Source organism: Amblyomma maculatum, chromosome 9 (assembly GCF_055883805.1).
Source record: "Amblyomma maculatum isolate TAMU_Amacu chromosome 9, ASM5588380v1, whole genome shotgun sequence".
Taxonomy (NCBI): Eukaryota; Metazoa; Arthropoda; class Arachnida; order Ixodida; family Ixodidae; genus Amblyomma; species Amblyomma maculatum.
The window spans coordinates 86,370,057-86,388,840 of record NC_139352.1 but is presented as its reverse complement, the minus strand read 5'-3'; the positions used below and the strand labels follow the sequence as shown (position 1 = coordinate 86,388,840).

The 18,784-nt window shown below is 43.3% G+C and overlaps 1 protein-coding gene across 2 annotated transcripts in view; it reads right to left on the bottom strand.

Moving 5' to 3' along the window:
* The window catches only part of Pka-R2 (cAMP-dependent protein kinase type II regulatory subunit), a 142,138-nt gene that overhangs the window by 10,177 nt on the left and 113,177 nt on the right, over window positions 1-18,784 (bottom strand). For both annotated transcript variants that reach the window (XM_084579314.1, XM_084579315.1), the window contains exons 3-9: window positions 16,025-16,077; window positions 14,987-15,070; window positions 13,887-13,928; window positions 12,944-13,267; window positions 11,817-11,888; window positions 6,683-6,748; window positions 4,695-4,746 (exon numbers count right to left, since the gene is read on the bottom strand). In XM_084579314.1, coding sequence (XP_084435440.1) covers window positions 4,695-4,746; window positions 6,683-6,748; window positions 11,817-11,888; window positions 12,944-13,267; window positions 13,887-13,928; window positions 14,987-15,070; window positions 16,025-16,077 — 693 coding nt within the window. The remainder of the gene's footprint in view (window positions 1-4,694; window positions 4,747-6,682; window positions 6,749-11,816; window positions 11,889-12,943; window positions 13,268-13,886; window positions 13,929-14,986; window positions 15,071-16,024; window positions 16,078-18,784) is intronic.

Here is an 18,784-nt window from a genome sequence, read left to right as displayed (position 1 = left end):
CTTAGCTTGCTCTTTCTTCGCCCAAGCAACTGCCAGCACGCGTCAAAAGCCTGCGCGGCGATGCGCTGACGGCCGTCAAGGGCGACCACCACTCAGCTCCTGCATACTCGCAGGTCGAAAATGAAGAGCACAGCCCATCAGTGTGTCAAGCCACAATGTAGTTGACCCTGACGGGCACCAAGCATCTTGTTTTAGATCACCCCGTGCATGTAGGTAAGCGGGAGCGACCCGGTTGGTGGAGGACAGCAAGGGGCAAAGTTTCGGGCCACGTGTTTCGGAGCACTTTCAACGTTCTCAATGCTCGCCAGAACCTGAAAATTATGCATGTTAGGCCATAGTGGTAAAAAAAAAAATGTGCGACAGAAGCGTCGACCTTAAAACTAGGCAGCGCAATAACGCAGGGTGCGTGCTAGGGTACACAATGGCACGGTTTCATTTTCGCACCTAACACGTTCACTCCAGCGTTTGGGTGACCATTTGAGGCCCAGCACTAGGTATGCAGTCTGGCGAAACTGACCTAGGGCTAAAGGGTTTACATGTCATCATGAGCACTGCGTTGTCACTCCTCCAGCAAGGTCATTTTATAATGCTTTATGGAAGCGTTCAGTAACACCCCTTTCCATGTGAACAACAATAAGGAACGCTCTGGCTCCTTAATTGACAGCAGTTAATGAATAACTGTAAACTTGGTATTAATACATTATTCCTACTTTCTTGTAATGCCTGGTATGCTTTAAAGGTATGACAAATTATGTCAACGATGGATGAAAAAAATACTTTTTTTTTTAATTTTTTTTTTATTGCTGTGTTTTGTGGAAATTAGTTTGTCTTTACTTTCAACTTTTGTGAAATTATTCTAAAATATTACAAGTGCAACCACTTATTAATCGCAATCACTTTGCACCCAAAAAGTTGTCATACACATGCTTCTTAGGTAGAGCACCCGCCTCGCCTTCAGGAGGTGGTGGGTTCGACTCCCTCTGCCGGCGGGACACCCACCGGTTTTCTCAAATGGGTACAAGCCATTACCCGACTTGGTGCACAGCCTCCTAGGGTCCATGGCTTGGGAAAGGAGCCCACAGCCTCAAATCCCAACCACGTAGGGGGCTCACTGCAACTCGACCTGTACTACTGCTTAGAACTCACAGTCAACCACATAATGGGCTTTTGCTGCGCGAGGCGGACTTATTGTTGTCCGATGACGGAACGAATCACTGCCACATGGGCGCAACTATTTGGGCCGTGACCCCTTTTTCCAAGCATTTCACCCCAGAAGAGCCAAGCACCAGGCCGGGGGAAAGCTTGTACCCATTGAAAAACCGGTGGATAAACCGGCGGCACCAGGGATCGAACCCGGTACCTCCCGAATGCGAGGCGGATGCTTTACCCCAAGGCCACCGCTTCGGTTTCCCGAAGATTTCATCTGTAATTTAGCATGGCAGTACTACAAAAGCATTCTGTCTGATCCGCAATTAATTTTTAATATTCGCATTCACCTAGCACTGAAAAATTTATTTTTCACATGCCTCTCACAAATCTGCGATTTCATCCGCATTTTAACTTGGCAGTATTAGAAAAATATTTTATCCGATTCACACTTAGTTTTTAACATTCGAATTTGCTTGGCACTCAAAATTTTGGTATTCCTGCAGCTCCAGTTAATTCATTATCGCAAAATGGGACTGCACAAATTTTGTGCACATAAACCAGATGGCATGCCCCGTTGAATGGTGATGGCAAGTTGTCGGACTTTTTATTTTCTTTATCAATCCGGCACCAATGCCCGTTCACAATGTCTTGAGTCTGCATGGTTATCGAAGTGCACATCTGCCTTGTGGCTCTTGATATCTTCTAATGCACTAAAGCTGCACGCTCATCGTGTGCTATCAGTCATACTCAGCACAGCAAGACCACTTCATACGCCATGTTCTTGCTGGTAAGGCGGCTTTAAGTCCTATTCCATTTCAAAGCAGCTTTATCTGAATGTTACGGCAATCACATAGCAAAGTATTGAAAAAACTGTGATACAATAGTAGGTGCCATGAACTTACCACCTGAAAATGCTAATGGCAACTGCCCACACTTTGATCAAAAAATAAATATTCCAATATTTTCTTTTTTTTTCTTTTTTTTTTTTTTTTTTGGCAGTGCTTATACCGCGATCAGTGACAGCAGCCATTCCTACCAGGGCTGGAGGTATGTGCAAAATGAATAGGTACTACTGTGAGAACCTTATTTCTTGCACTTTAGCTATGCCATAGTAGCAAGAGCAAAACTGATCGCAGATGGCCCTTCAAGTCATCTCTGCACACGCTCTAAGTGCTCACTCCTTCTGTTAGAACTGTGAGTACTTTTATTAGCACTCTTAGTACAGAAAGAGATGCTTCGAAGGACGACACATAGCACTAAGAAAAAATTAGGGAGACATCTAATCTCTGCCATCAAGGATTAGACGCAATAGTGTTTCACACACATTAAAGCAGTTTCATCAGTTTTTATCTTCATTTTTTATATATTTTCTCTTATGGCCTGCCGAGTGATGATGTCAGCAGTAAGTTGGAAAGTGCTTAATACTTGACGCGTCCCAACACGCGTGCAGCGAAATGTGCTGTTTGCGTTTGATGCAATGCCGGGGGAGGGGGGGGGGGGGGGGGGGGGCTCTATCGTTAATTACGTAATAGCTTTTCACACACACAGAGGATGTTTTTCACCTTTCTTCTTTCATTCACTGTGCATTTTTGCATTACAATAGACAAAAGCAACGCCGAACCAGCATTTCTGCGACACAGGGCCCTTATGCTCTCGTGTAAAAGATGCAACAAGGCCTGGCGTCTCGGATGCAGTCATCAAAAAACTAGGGGGACCAAGCTGTTGGTAAAGCTACCGCACAATGCTTACGCTCCTATGTGTTCATACTGAATGGCCAGGGAGCCTTCAGGTAGTCCCTCATAGAATAATATCTAGCCCTGCACTCTTTTCATCCCACGGTGCAGCATCACCTCATAATCGACAAGCTCGAACCATACTGCACCACGCCTGACAAAGCCATCTTGGACAACAAATTTCTAGTTTTCACAGCTGTAGAGGTGTACAGGCATCACAATACTGTACGAAAATCTGCAGACAACACGATAATACTGAGATGCGCTACATACCATATTTTGTGGTACATAAGACGCCTTTTTTCTTTTCACAAGAATTTTGCTAGTGCATCTTATACACTTTGCGCCGTATATGCATTTTTTTTCCCCTTTTGTGCAACGTACCTAAACGAACTTTGTCGTGAAAAGGCAGCCGTAGCGACTTCACAATTACAAGATCTACATGGTCGCCTCACAACCCCTAAGCATTAGTGTTAAGAAATGCCAAAAAATGGCGACACCCACACTCTTCCACCGTCCACACTGCCAAGACAACCCAGGACAGCTGACTCTATTTCCAAGTTGCCATATGCAATATGTGTTTACCACTCCCTGCGTGTGCTGAATATGGCCCTTGTACCACTTGTGCCAGACGGTCGAACATGGCAACAATCACAGCACCAATTACGAGTGCAAAGAGGGCATCTCAGCAGAGCTGCCGCCAGAAATTTATGAACATTTTGATACCGTGTCCAAAGATGAAGCCTTTGCAAGCTTTGAGTAAACATACAGTATTGCTTCTTTGCATGTGCGAAGGTATTTTTGGGTGTGAGTTTTGAATTTTTTTTCTACCATTTCGTGCAATGGGTTTTCTCACTGGCACGAAAAATTTTGTGATGGTCACGCATGCACGTACACATTGTTAAGTCCTAATGTCCTAGCAGGCTAAATTTAGATGCATTTTACACAAGGGTGCATTTTATATAACAATTTTTTCACTGAAAGCCTCTAAATTTAATGAAGGGCACGTCTTATACACTGGAAAATATGGTAGTGCCACAGAGGTGCAGATAAGAAAGTGCAGCAGAGTCAGTAGCATGACCACACAAAAAAAAGCAATGACTAACACCTCTTTCATTTTCCTTGAAATGGTGATACACTACAAAAGCATGTCTGATCAATATAAGCAATAAAAAAAGCATTAATTTGAACTTTACATGAGAACAAAGCAAAATGTTGAGTTGCAATAAAAAATTATGGGAGTGAAAAATATTGAGGTGTACATTATCTCCAGCTTCAGTTTGGTTTGGTTTGGTTTGGTTTATGGAGTTTAACATCCAGAAGCGACTCAGAGAATGCGAGACGCCGCAGTGGAGGGCTTTGGAAATTCCGAACACGTGGGGTTCTATGCACCGATATTGCAGAGCACACGGGTGCCTAGCTTTTCGCCTCTATCGAGAAGCAACCACCGCAGGCAGGATTCGATCCAGCAGCATCTTTAGAGGCAGCAGTCTCGCGCCCTAACCACTACACTGCTCCACTGCAGTGGGAAATTTTCGCCTTCCTCGATGCTGAATGAACCATAGAGTGATGACAACAGGACATAAGACTGGTGTGCTTGTTTCCCTCAGTATCTTACACTGTTGTTTAGTGAAAGCCAAGTGCATTTGCTCCTGGAAACACCACAACTCACACTTTACATAGGTCATGTGACACAACACTTCTAAGAAGAGTTTGTCTGAATTAGAAAAACTTGTCATTCTCCTTCCCGCACTGCAGTCTTTTTTTTTTCCACGACAACTATCCCAGAGACTTTCCCGTCCTGGTACTCACCTCCAAAGTAGCCGCCCTTGCTGATCCTGGATACTTCTGTTTCGTTTCCGCCCTGCACAGACATCATCAAGGCGTTGCACCAATGCCTACTACACATATTAAACGTTTGTCAGTTATATACTCGCAGCAGACCACTCTTAACTGCAGAAAAATACTTGGCTAATGAACAAAGCTAGCACACTAACTACACCGACTAGTAAAGACCATGGCATCAAAAAAAACAACACGTATATGATCAGAATAACGATCTCTCATGTTCACTTTTGACTGCACATAGCTATGCTCACTGGAAGACTCCACAGGTTGATATTTTACCTTTCAGCTGTTTTACAAATTAATAATTCTCAATTTATTTACTTGCAAAATGTGAAAGAAAGAAAGCATCCGTGACAACCACGATACCCTGAAACATGCCACTGCATAAAGTACTCCCACAATATCTCAAATTGCATTGGTTTATGCTCACAACATTACTCTATGCTTACCATCAGCACTGAGGTTATTTGCAGGATTTGTTTCAAAACGTTCTGGTTGTGCTGTTTGGATGTACATGAAACTTTAGTCTTTCTGTAATTAGGCATGTTTTCACTTCATCAAGCTGCATTCTGTTCCAATTACTGCGAGAGGCAGTTTTGCCTGCCAAGTGCGGTTGGCATGAGAGCACCCCCAGATTTTGTCTGTCAGTGTCAAATGTGCCCAAAATTTGCGGGGTGATAACCATCAGGGAAGGCCAAACTTCTGCATATATACCATGACCATGTGTCATTTAGCCGTGTCTCTAATAATCAGCCATGATACAATCAGTGAACCATCCAATTACCGCTCTCAGTAAGAATTGACTCTCCAGCTCTCTCTTTGTCCAGTGGGAAAAAAATGCATTTGTGACTCAGAAATCTGAATATACAATCTTTCCCACCACTCGATTCAAGCTCGTGACGTACACAGCGAGAGGGAATGGTTGTGCCTCCAGTTTGAAGTGAATGGCAGTGAAGTACAGCCTCCGAGATTCATGTCCACAAATTGATGTCGATGTAAACAGTTTACTTGCGAAATCAACCGACAACAGTCACAATTCCAGCTCATTTTTTGGACATTTCGAGTTTGCGAAAGTTTCATTTTGAGTGACAGTGGTCCCTTTGTGATTAGAGTGCAGTGCCCTATAGGTACAGATCAATTTCTACTAGTCAGCAGTCTGCTCACAAATTTAAAGGTACTCTGATCCATTCTCACATAGGAACATTACCCCGACACTAAAGGATACGAACAGATAATGTCTCAAAGCATGCATAATAGCTTAATAGTAGCACTTTGAGCTAGATATTTTTAATTGAACTCTTCAATGCTGCACAAGAAGTAATGCGGATGATGATGTGGTTTGCCAATCATTTGATTCGATTTGGTTTATGGGGTTTCACGTCCCAAAGCGACTCATGATGAGAGATGTAGTGGAGGGCTCCGAAAATTTCGACCACCTGGGGTTCTTTAAAGAACTCCAGGTGGCCGAAATTAACGCAGAACACGGACACCCTGCTCATCACCTCCATCGTGCATGTGCAGCCACTGAAAGATTCCTTTATAAAAATTATTTATGTGATAGTGCAAATATTTGTAATTCCCGGAAAGCTTCCTTCCACCAACAAACACACAAAGCCAGCCACAGCTATTTTTATAGAGGCCACAGCCACACAGAGGGCATCATCAAAATCACTGTCAACATGTTACAATGTTAGGCACACAATGTATGTTTCAAGCTTCAAATAATTTCTAGTTAACACCCCCTTGAACCCAAAAAAGTTGAGATTTCTTTCTGGCACAATAATGCAGTCTCAATTTACCAAGCCCCGTGTAAAATGTTACGTTATTGCTCATGTTGCAAAAGAGACGATAACACCGAATTTTATCATGAAATTGAAACACACAATTGGAAAAGTACTTGTACAACCATCTGCGGCAGAAGAATACCAGCGTTCAAGACAGAGTTCACTCACGTCTTTCTTGACGCAGATGCGCACCGTGCCATCCTCAATGAAGTACATGCCATCCGCACCATCTCCCTGCGGGCAAAGTATACACACGCGGTCACAAAACGAGATGGTGGACTCTCCGCAGCGACAAAATATGCACATATATCTGTTACATAACATAACACATTTCAACGTCAAAAAGCTCTCTTGATATAAAAGTGGCCCATATCACACAGGCACACGAAGGTGTCAAAGGGTCTTTTCCCTCACGGAAGCATAAAGCATAACTGCACAAGAGAGACAGTGTCAAGCCTTGGCCATGAAAGGCCATGGATGACGTTCAAAGGAGCAAAGTCACCCATAGCACTAACAAACATAAAAGCATAAAACTCTAAAAGAAGAAAATCAATAATGCAATGATGTTTATTTATTTATTGATGGTGTTCTTTGTCTTTGTATTATCTTATTGTGATATTAATCTGCAACAAGTGCCCCTTCTAATGCCCTCATCAAAAGGGCTTTTGAATAAAAATATAATGAAAAGTATACACTGATTTTTCACCTACTGGCTTGACTTGGTGACTGTTTCTATCATCTGTCATACCTGTCTCTAACTGCTTCCCAATTTTGGTACTCAAAAATAAATTGAAGCCCTTTGCATGAAAGAACTTTCATTGACAAATTCACAATTGGCAACCTGATTAGCTCCAGACAAAGGTTTGCTTACCTCCTCCACCACAAATCAGTAATAGTACCAATTTTATTCCATAATGATGAACCAAGACTTAATTCCCTATCTTTTGTTTAAGCAAAGTTTTTAAAAATTTGTGCTGTGCCGCTTCCTTGTGCCCCATGCAAAAACTAGAACTGCATTTCTAGTGTTGGCAAAACCATAAAAGAGAGCTGGCAACAAGGGAGAAAGAGAAGAGAGAAAGAGGGAGAGAGAAAAGGGGAAAACACGGCAAGGTGGAACTATACTACAGTGGAATGTTGAGCTAGTTTGTCTGCAAACATGATGAAAGATGCAGTTGAGCAGACAACGAACACATTGGCCAGACTGGAAGATGCGTGAATGACAGGATTAGACAATACGCCACCAGAAGGACTACGTTATGTAAGAAACAAAAATGTCCAGCTGACCTTCGTAGTGTTCAAGTTTAAAAAAAAAAATAGGGACAAGTTGACACTAGAGATTTTGGAAGCTTGGGCAATCACTGTGTCTAGTGAACAATATCTTAGTACACCTTCAGTTTCCTTATTGAAGGAGGAGATGGAATTCCTAGCTTACTGGTAGGACAATAAAAGAAATTAGCTTGACTTAGAAGTGAAGCAAGAAGAAGGCGTATGTGTGTGAATAATTAGTTGTCAGAGCAGTATCGTCCTTGTTTTTTGTTCGTTGCTCTGTGTTTATTGTCTGTTCAGCTGCGTTTTTCATCACGTGAAAGATGGAACTAGACGTGCAGGCTCCTGCTGGCATGTATCTTTCTTCAAATGTTAGGAGCAACTATCTTTTTTCGACACTTGAAGTTACCTGAGTGACAACACTTTCAAAAGTGAGATTCATCGATGCCTGTGTGGCCACAAGTTTGTGGCAAGCTGGCAGAACTGAATTTTGTGACCAACCAGACAGGCATTAATGGTGTGGTGCGCCTATCTGGCGTTGCGGTGCTGTCTGTGCGAGGTGCTGTTCATGGCCCCGTTCAACTGCTTCAATGTTTGTGCAAGGCGAGTTCCTGGGACCAAGGCAACACCAAATACTAGGGTCATTTTTTTAACCGAAACCAACTACACTAGCGTACCAAAACACCATTGAAAGTATTGGAGACTTGCCACACTGGTGTAGGGTAAAAAAATGGCCCTACTGCGTGCAATTGTGAAAAAGTTCAGCTGATAGAAGATTGCAACATGGCAGAAGAAGCTGGGAGCAGAGATGCACTGGAAACTCTGATAGTGCATGAAAAATACTCCGAGATTATTGAGAACACACGAGTATCGCGAGAAAGTGGAAGAGATGTCAAAACCGAGAAGATTCTGCTGTGTAAGCAGTTGAAACAAAGCTTTGCAAGACTCCAAAATCTTTTTTGGGCCTGTGGTTGCAACAGGCATCTCTGTGATGGCCAGGTAACTTAACGATGAAGATGGCCTCTTGACACATCCAAGAGCACTGGAGCGAATAAGCAGGTCAAAGAACCAGCGTTCACCATGTGCAATGCCATGCATTAGTGATCAAAGTGCTTCAGTGCATTGATTTAGCATTTCAGTTGCAAAGCCTTGGAGTAATACACGTCCACGTGCGAAATTCAAATTTCTTGTTTTCTCTCCTCTTCTATCTGAGGCCAGCACATCAAGTCAACAAAGTAATGTAGACGCCAGTGAACCAAGCTGGTGCCGGAGTGGAGTGCCAAAGAAGAAGGCCACTGAAGCCACATAGTGTGAGCAAGCTGGTCGAAGGTGCTACAGCTACAAGCAGTCCGGACACATGGTAGGAACGATACCTGCTAGCAACCACATGACGGAGGAAAGCCAAACAAACAGCAAAGAACCAAACAAGTTCATCAAGACTGCAATTTTAAGTGGCATTAGCAAGCTGTAGGCAATAGCTGTCCCTGGGAGCTCGGCATATATAAAACAAGTGATGAAGCAGCAGTGACCTGCAACCTGCAAATCGTACACAAGGACACAGACGTGCATGGGTTTGGAAACGCCACGACCTGCACAGAATATAAAGCTGACGTAGGAATTGACGATGTCAGTTGCAAGGATGCCAAGGTAACTGCCGTTGACAGCAGTGCCTTGGCTGCAGTCTAGTCGGTGGGTAGAATATAAACTGAACAAAAATATACCGTGCACCCGTGCACTGGTGATGAGCTGCCAATTGGGTACTGTGATGACCTGCTGTTTTGCAACACTGATGTGGTACAGACGAGGTTTTGAGGGTTCGGGACTAGGGTCGAGAAAATTTTGTGTTGTCTAAGAGGACTGCGTGCTAAGTGACAGCAGAAACCAGTAGAGATGATGGAGATTTGGTGGCATCGAACAGACATGACAAGGGGATGCTGCTTTACGTAGAGCCTGGAGGGTGGATATTCCAGTAATGATGGAGAATGATGACAACCAGGCTTTGCAGAAGGAAACTGTCACTCGTGCTCCAGAGCTACAACAAATTAAGCCCCATTGCTACAATGACCCAGTCGAAAAATTTACCAAAGCATGTTGAGGGTTGGCAAGGTCATGAGCGAGTAGAAGACTCGCTAACGATGACAAATGACCGCAGAGGTTGTTTTGCCTCAAACTTGGCTGAGTTAGGGAGTAGAAACCAGCAAGAAGTGACCATTACTGAGAGACCTGAGAGTACTCCAGTCAATTGTAAACTACACAAAACTGACATTGCCAAGACAGAGAGACAATAATGTGATTGTAAGAGAACAGAAGACAACTGATGACATAAAAGGGTCATTGCCACATGCCAGTCCAGTGTTACTGGTGCACGAAAAAGAAAAGTGGTGAATATAGTCTTGTGGTACACTATCAATGGCCCGAGACACAAGCCATTGCCAAATACTGATGACCAGTTTGTATGTCAGGTACAAAAATGTACTGCGCATTAAACTGTGCTAACGGCTACCTCCCAATTCCACTGAGTGAGAAACCGAAGGCCAAACAGTGTTTATCACATCTGAAAAAACTGGGTCGTTCAAGTGCGCGGTGTTTGTACTTAGAAATGACGCTGCTGTGTATCATCGACCTCCAAGCAATTTCCTAGCGCCTCTGCAAAATACAGTGGCACTGTGCAACATGAAGACTTGCTGGTTCCAGCCAGTGGCTGAGACTCCTCAATTGACTCCTCAATTAAAGCAAATACTTGATGCTTTATGAGCAGCTGAACTAACATCCAAGCTTTTTCTTTGTTTCAAGGAAAGGATAAATGTAGTACCTGTCACACTTGTTCTGTGGACACCTAAACTGTGTCGTAGAGGGATGAAGGAAGGTGGGAGTGAAAGTAGAAAGAGAGAAAGAGGAGACGTAGTGGAGGGCTGCAGAGTAATTTCAACCGCCTAGGGATCTTTGACGTGCACTGACATCGCACAGCACATGGGTGCCTCTCCGTTTCGCCTGCGTTTTGATGGTGAAACGGAGAGGCACCCATGTGCTGTGCGATGTCAGTGCATGTTCAAAATTCCCAAAATGTGTTTTTGCAAATGGAGAGTTTAACAACTTAGTATTCAAGACAGTAAATAGGCATCTGCAACCAGGTGATGTTAAGCTACAGGCTTAACTACAAGCGACGTTCATGATATAAGGAGGCTTTTGGGCTTGAACGGATCTTTCCGGAAGCTCATCTTTCAAGTTTAGCAGAGAAAGAACCCCTCACCAAGAAGATGCAAGCTATGTACAGGATGCTGAGCAGCAGCAGGCATTCGAGCTACTCAGAAAGAAATTGACTGTGCCACCTATACTGAAGCTTGATGAGCCCAAGGCAACGACTAAGCTCCACAGCGATGCAAGTATGAATGAGCTTGCCAGAATCCACTTCAACGGAACCAGGCAAGACTGCGGTATTTGGCGCTTTGTGTCACCAAGTGCACCGCCACCAAACTTGGGCAACACAGAATCGACTGCACGCTGCTAAAAACATTCCAGCATCTCCCATCAAAAACAAAGTGATAAAGGCATGGGCTGGCTGCATGCTTCAGCACAAACAAACGTTAATTTGCGGCAACATGTAAGCACCACTGATCAAACTGTTAGTGCAAAGCAAAACTTTCACCTTACTTAAACACAAAAACTCATTACTATGAAGAAAGTAACAAAGATTTCTCAGTGATTGCACGGTTGCCAAAGCATTCCACATAGGATCATCTGCTGCACTGTTACATTATTTCTTCAATAAGGAGACTCTATCAGAAGTACAGAGACCAAATGAGCTTCAGTTATCAGACGTAATGTGTGCATTGCCAACATTCAAAACCTTTCGAAGGCAGGAAGAACTCTCATCCTGGGAGTTAAAAAAACATCCTCCCACGAACGCTGCAAGCACTTCACTGCATTGCATAAATGCAAGCCCCTTGGGTTTTTCACTAACGACTGGCCCCAGCAAGGTGTCTAGGTCTACATAATTGCAGAAAGGTGCATTAGGGCAATGGTCTGTCAGACGCACCTGCTTGATGATGAGTTCGTCCTTGTATGATCGAGGCATCAAGGCATCACACAGGTTCATCCGTTCATAGCTCTGTAAATACACATGCACAAAAACCGATATCAGGAAACTGAACAAGTATCGCTAAGCCTACGTAGCTCCATGTAAGAGCCATCCCAGCATATACACTTCTACTACGTGTTGCAGCCCACTTGAAGTCACTTGAATGGCAAGCTACAATGTGCTATGAGGTGAAGTGAGCACAAACCCTGACCCAAGTATGGAGGCTATATTTTGTTAATAGAACATATTTATCAATGCCTCCCAGCTAGAGAAAGGTTTGTGCACAATTTTCAACACAAAGATGAAGGAACTTTTACGGATTTTAAGGATATCCAAAGATGGTATGGCACAGTATGGTACAGTGCGGTATGGTACAGTAGGTTATAGTACAACGGGTGGGGCACAACATGGTGTGGCACGGCATGGTATCATAAGAGTATGGTAAGCTATTGCAGCTTTCACAGAAACTCCATAACTAAGTAAAATTCGTCCTGTCCAGAGGTTCCTATTCCAGGACCACTACTCCAAATAGGCAGCGGTCCCAGCATACGGTATGGTAAGATATATGGTGCGGTACAGTATGGCACGCTAGGGTAAGGCATGGCATGGTACAGTATGCCATGCGGAAACCAACAGCATAAAGCTGCAAATGATACAAGGTAGGAAGAGGCTTTATAACCACTTCGACCACCTGGACATTGGTTCGCATGCACTCATATTGGAGAGCGCACAAGCATTTTTGCATTTTGCCTTCACAGAAATGGGGCCTCGAAGTGCCGTGCACTTGGACTGAGCAGCCAAATGCTACGACTGCTAAGCCATCGCATTTGGTTAAGGGCATTCGCAGAGAAATTTTAGTGACAATTCCAGACCCTCTAAGCTTCAGAAGATGGAAAATGCATCCTGCGATCTATATTTCAATAACTCAGCAATGACCTTGGCGGCACAACAAATACCATGCAAATCACGCACATCACAGTAACAACATGTATTCCAAGTAAAGCCACCAACATCACTGACAGTCATGTCAGATTGGGCACCAAGACAAAATGCTACTTCATGACACCAAATGACATAGTACTCACATTGAGGGACTTGAGCATGGGGACCTTCTCGAGCAAGTTCTCGTACTCCTTGCGCTTCTTGAAGGCGCTCTTGAGCACGATGCGGCGGAACGTCTGCCGGTTCATGGCCCACAAGGAGCCCTCTGTCACCGCCTTGATGGTGGCCGCCCGCGGCATGTTGTACATGAGGGCCAGCTCGCCAAAGCTGCCGGAGCCCTCGTACTTGCCCACCAGCTTGTCCTGCTCCCTGTCTGTGTTCACGAAGATCTCGTAGGTGCCGCTAGAGATCACGTAGAAGTTGTCCCCGTCATCGCCCTGCTTGATGACTACGTCGCCGGGCTTGACCTGCACGCGCGTGGTTGTCGTCAGCCTAACTGCAGGGGGAAGACAGGCTCCTCTTGCCTCGAATTAAAACCATGTATAGCACCAGTCGAAACCAATTAGAAGAAGAAACTGTCATGGGCAGGCCATGTAATGTGAAAGGAAGGTAACTGATAGGTCCTTTTAGAGTCCTTATAGGATATGGCCTGAGATTTCTAATCTCATCTGCCCAGATCTCATTCCCACCACCCTCTTTTGGCTTCTCTTTGCATCCATTCCATTACCCTAAGGACCTATCAGTTACCTTCCTTTCACACTGCACAGCCTGCTGACGAAAGTTTCTTCTTGTTGGTGTCGACTAAGACGTTAACTTGCATTTATTCTCTGACCCATCCAGCTCTCTTCTTGTGTATTAATACTACACCAAGCATTGTCCAATCAGAGCTCATTTACACTGTCCTCAGCTTAATTTTAAGCCTTTTCATTAGCCTCCGTGTTTCTGTCCAAACGTAAATACCAGCAAGATACAGTTGTTATGTAGCGTACTTTCCTACTAAGGAAAACATGCACGTCAACTGGTAATCAAATCCAAAGCGACCCCACCACTCCCACTTTCGAGGAAGAAAAACGATACCACACTCACCTTCCGCTCGAACATGGCATCTATCACCTCCTGCATTTGAGGCTGAAAGGAAGAGCGAAAGGATGTGCCATTATCAGACATAAAGGCACTTGAGTCAACAACAGAGAAAAGAGAAAACGGAGCCAAACACAGCACTGAAGGACCACTCTTTTTCTAGCCCACATTTGCTTTTTTTTTTTATCTAATCCTTCTATAATGTCTAACCTACTGGCCGTACCTAACAAACTTTCCCGAGAATCTACAAGGTTGACCAGAAACCTGCACTAGAAGCCAGTCCAGAATCTTGAAAGCAAGAACTGTGGTTGGAGAAGCTGCTGGTTTGCAGGTGGTTAAGTTTTTTTCGACTCTAAATTCACTCTGAATACAATGAGCCGCTCTCTCTTTCTACAGGCATCTGGCTACAGGTGGTAGATACTATTACCCTTTTTGACATTCCAAAAGAGCTTTCAGTTTTTATGCTGGCTGCACTTCACAGGGTAAGATAATACTAAATAAATATCACACCCCAGGCAAAAAAAACAAACAGAAAGACTCATTTCCAGCTGGATTATCCGTGTTACATCCAAATTTTCCCATCTGGAAAAAGAAAATTCCAGCTAGAATGACATACTATATTTTCAGCTGGCTTATGGAAACAGAAATCGTGCGCAGCTGAAATGTTCCCATTTCCAGCTGGAAAAGTTACACTTCCAGCCAAGCTCCAGGAATAACTCCAGCTGGAATCTCATCCCCTTCAAGCTCAGAAACAGAAATCTAGATGGAAATTCAACTGCAAATGTGCTTTTCCAGTTGGAATGGGTACGCCTGAGAAAAGCCTACCGAATGTTCAATTTCACTCCAGCCCAAAGGAAATACACCCGAACACTCCAGCTGCCAAGCTGATTGCCAGCAGCGCCTTTACCCACAACCTATCTATGGCAGCCATCAGAAGGAGCCAGTAAGTAGCCAGTGAAGGCGAAATGTAAAAAAGAGAGCCTATTTCCTAATGCTGTGGTGCACAACACAAACAACTGGTATGCAGAGCCGTGTGGGTATGAAGTGCCTCCTTTGACACATGCTTAATACTTTTTGTCAAACTGTGTGACAAAGGCTATACTGACCACATCCAGGGACTTGAAGAGCAGGATGTTCTTGACTGCCTGACTGAGCTTCTCTCGCTGCTCATCGGATTTTGGGTGCACCACCTGGCGACAGACAGGAAGAAATGAGCCGGACATTTTCGTCGGTGACACTACAGTTCATTCTGCGGAGTTCCAAGCTGTCAACTTGAACGTAACACAAGCAGCCCAAAGTGTTTCCCGACCCCAAGCAAAAATGCAGGAGGAATCACAATGACGCCACAAAGGTAGCAGCGATGAAGAAGCAAGTAAGTGTTGACATGATAATGAAAAGCTAGCCAGAACTAAAGTTAACTCTCTAAAATTAACCCTCAGAAAAAAAAATTAAGCATTTATTAGCTTTGAAGACATTTATTTGGCAACAAAAGATGAATTCATTAAATATTCAAAGTTGAAGATTCATTACTTTTTTGCCAATCAATTTCAACTTGTGGTTTAGAATATGATGCCGAGGCTCCGACCCCTGGCAGGCTATGGCCAGCAATGGTGCTGGCTAGCCCCAAAGATTCACAAGCAAACCAAAAAAAGTACTCAAAATATTGCAGTTTGGCTGTGGTAAATTGAGTACAACATGTGTGCATAACCTTTTGACCACTTCAATCTAGCAAAACAGCTCTATTTTCTGTAAAAGTGGCTTCATTATCATTACAATGTGGTAATTATTCAATGTAGACCAATGAAGAAATTTGGGCAAGTTGTTATGAATTCATAACTTCATAATTGATAATTCTCATCTGTGTGTCTGCCCATGTTGCCGCAGAGTTGTAAGTTATCAGCATAGGCCAACATCAATTTGTCACTGTAAATGTAGATAAAATCTCTCAATGCCGAACTAAGGTTTCCAGCACACCCTTAGCATGTCCTGTTCACACTACATCCAAGCTCTCGGTGTGGACAGCAATGCAGTACAGACAGAGCAATGCTTAATTTATCACATAACCCGATTTTCAGTCGCTTCAAACCAAACAGAAACATTTAACCATCAGAATGGTACAGACTTGGAAGTAAAATGCAACTCACCTTGGAACCTTCGTCGTCTTCATCCTCAGCAGGATCGTAGTGCTCAGCAAACACTGCGCAAAGCATAAGAGGAATTTCAATGTCTGCACAAGCTACGTACAGAGTTCACACAGCTACTATCACTGACAGTGCCATGAGGTCGAAACAGATCCACTAGAAAACGAACAATGGCAATACCATATCAAAAAAGGTATATAAAAGGTTTATAAAAGGTATATAAAAAGTATAAAAAGGTATATAAAAGGTAAAAGGATGTTCACACAAGCCTGTATGGCATAAAAGAAGTGCAAAACCGAGCATGCAGGGCACAAAAAGAAGAGTGTAGATTCACACATCAGAGCTGCAATTTTTCTGATATTGCATCAAGATTTCCAACACAAGAGAGCCCCTTATGGGTATGGGCACGGCCTCTCACTACCAGCCATTCCTTTCCATTCCTTTCCATCTCTTTACACACCCACAACAGAGACAAGCAGTTGTCGCTTGCTCATTTATCGATCAATTTCTTTATAACTATCACCCAGGGGAGAAAAAAAGTACTACACCAAAGAGAAACCAGAATTCAAAACAGCAGGCTGGGCCAGGACCACCATATGAGGTGAATCAGCTGATATGCAATAGCTATTCATGTCAATGTCCTCAGTGTCAATTTCACCTCCACGTCTACACAGGGTCTTAACTATGAAAAGCATGTGCTTCACACGATTAATGTTTCCGGACCAAGATGTCTGAGCCAGTGGCGTAAACAGAAAGGGAGTCCCGGTTACCCAATACGTTAAAGCCTAGCCTTCAGTACAGAAGAGAATATTTCAGGTGCCTTAACGAATAACGCACAAGCCAAATCGTAGCAGTTTTGATGTCATGCTGGCAATTTGGCAGAAGGCTGGACTATCTCAGCATCAAATAATGCGTACAAGACGTTCTTTATTTACTGCACCTTCTTGTGTCAACACAATAAGCTATCATGCTCCACTTAGGATATCAAATACCAGGAAAAACATTGTTTGAAGTTAGCCGACATTTTTTTGCCCTGCAATACACTGCAAGTACGAATAAACAAAAGAACTGCACAGGGCACTGATGAAGATGGTCCACAAAACATTGAGGGGGGGGGGGGGGGTTGGCGTTCTCTCATGCATGTTCAAGTTAGCTTTTCCACATTAGATGCTGTGCCCTTACTGGCCCCCAATAATATAAGGAAAGAGCACTGAAACTGCATGTCACTGCATGTCACTGCTTCCCAAGTGCTGTGAAGAGAACCATGTGAGCATACTCTGATTCTATAATATAAAATTTTAAAAATAATCTGTTCCACTATTAGTAGAACATGCGGCATTGAAGTGAAACTGGAATTTATGAAAGAGTCCATTCTGCAGCCAAAACATGCATACTCTCCACGCAGCCCTTTTTATGAACATTTTGCCATTGCTACTGTACAAACTTGTCACATAGATAATACGCACATACACGAATTTTATACATATGACAAGCAAACCACACACACACACACAGGTGGCACAGATTTTTCAGCTGATATTCCGAGGTTTGTCGAAAGGACCCATAGAATGAAACTGCCGTTGCAATTCCTAGAGAAAAGGCCAAGTATCTCTCGGTACAATGAAGTTCCGTATACCGTTAACAATTGAAACTGCCGTTACGATTCCCAGTGAAAAGGATCTCTCGGTACAAGAAAGTTTCATATACTGTTTAACAAACTGAGACACCACAAAAGCATAACATATCTTAGTGCCACTATGTCAGAATAAATTTATTGGAATGGCAGCAGGAGAGCGATGAGAAAGTTTCTGTCAAGACTAAATGCGTGTATTTTCAAAGAGAGACCTCCAAACGGCGACTATTACTGAAGCCTTACAATATGTCTTTTCTAGTCAAGTTTTCCTAGGAGCACATTTAAGCCATTTTCTGGCAATCAGTATTTACACTGACATGGGCCTGTATTTTTCTAGTTGTCTGAAATACATGCTCAATTCAGGGTATTGTAACAAGAAACAAGAGGGCATTAATGACCGTCTTTCGCAATATGCTTGAATAGCAATGCCATATATTTTTTCCTATTAGCCATCACTTGAGTTCGTTAAAATTTTTCTCCATCAATGCTTTTTGCTGTCTTCTTAAATGAATCCAAGAGTGAAACTTGACTAATCTCGCCTTCATTTAGTTACTATAGCAACAAATGCAAATTAGAAATTGATGAAGGCAAGTAGACTAGGGTCCACGTTCAGAGTTTGCATCATTATCAAAAGTGGCGCTATCTCCCTGACCTCGAGTCATCTGATTCATGAGTATGCCAGAATTGAAAATAGTGGCAACTGAACTGACATCAGGTGTTTCCATAAATTGCTTTCTTCCTTGTTCTCCCTAACTGTGACATCAATACTAGTCAGCTGATGTCTTGCAGCATTAACCATTAACACTTGTTCATAGTTTCACTACCATCTAGACGCAAACAAACAATGTGCATTCCAAGTAGTTTCTCACATAAAAAATACGAACATGGAAGTCCTGTGGGGCTCAATTTGGGTCCCCTATTATTCTTTATTTTCAACTGATGCTCTCCTTTCACTAACTGTATTCTTTATGCAGATAATAAAATACCTATTCACACAAATATCTGCATATATTACCACCCTAGCTCAATTTAAGCCACAATAGTATTACCACCTGATGCTCTAAAAATGGACTTCCAATCAAATTTGCAGGGCCAAGGCCTCTCACACAGACCACCGATTAAATCCAGTC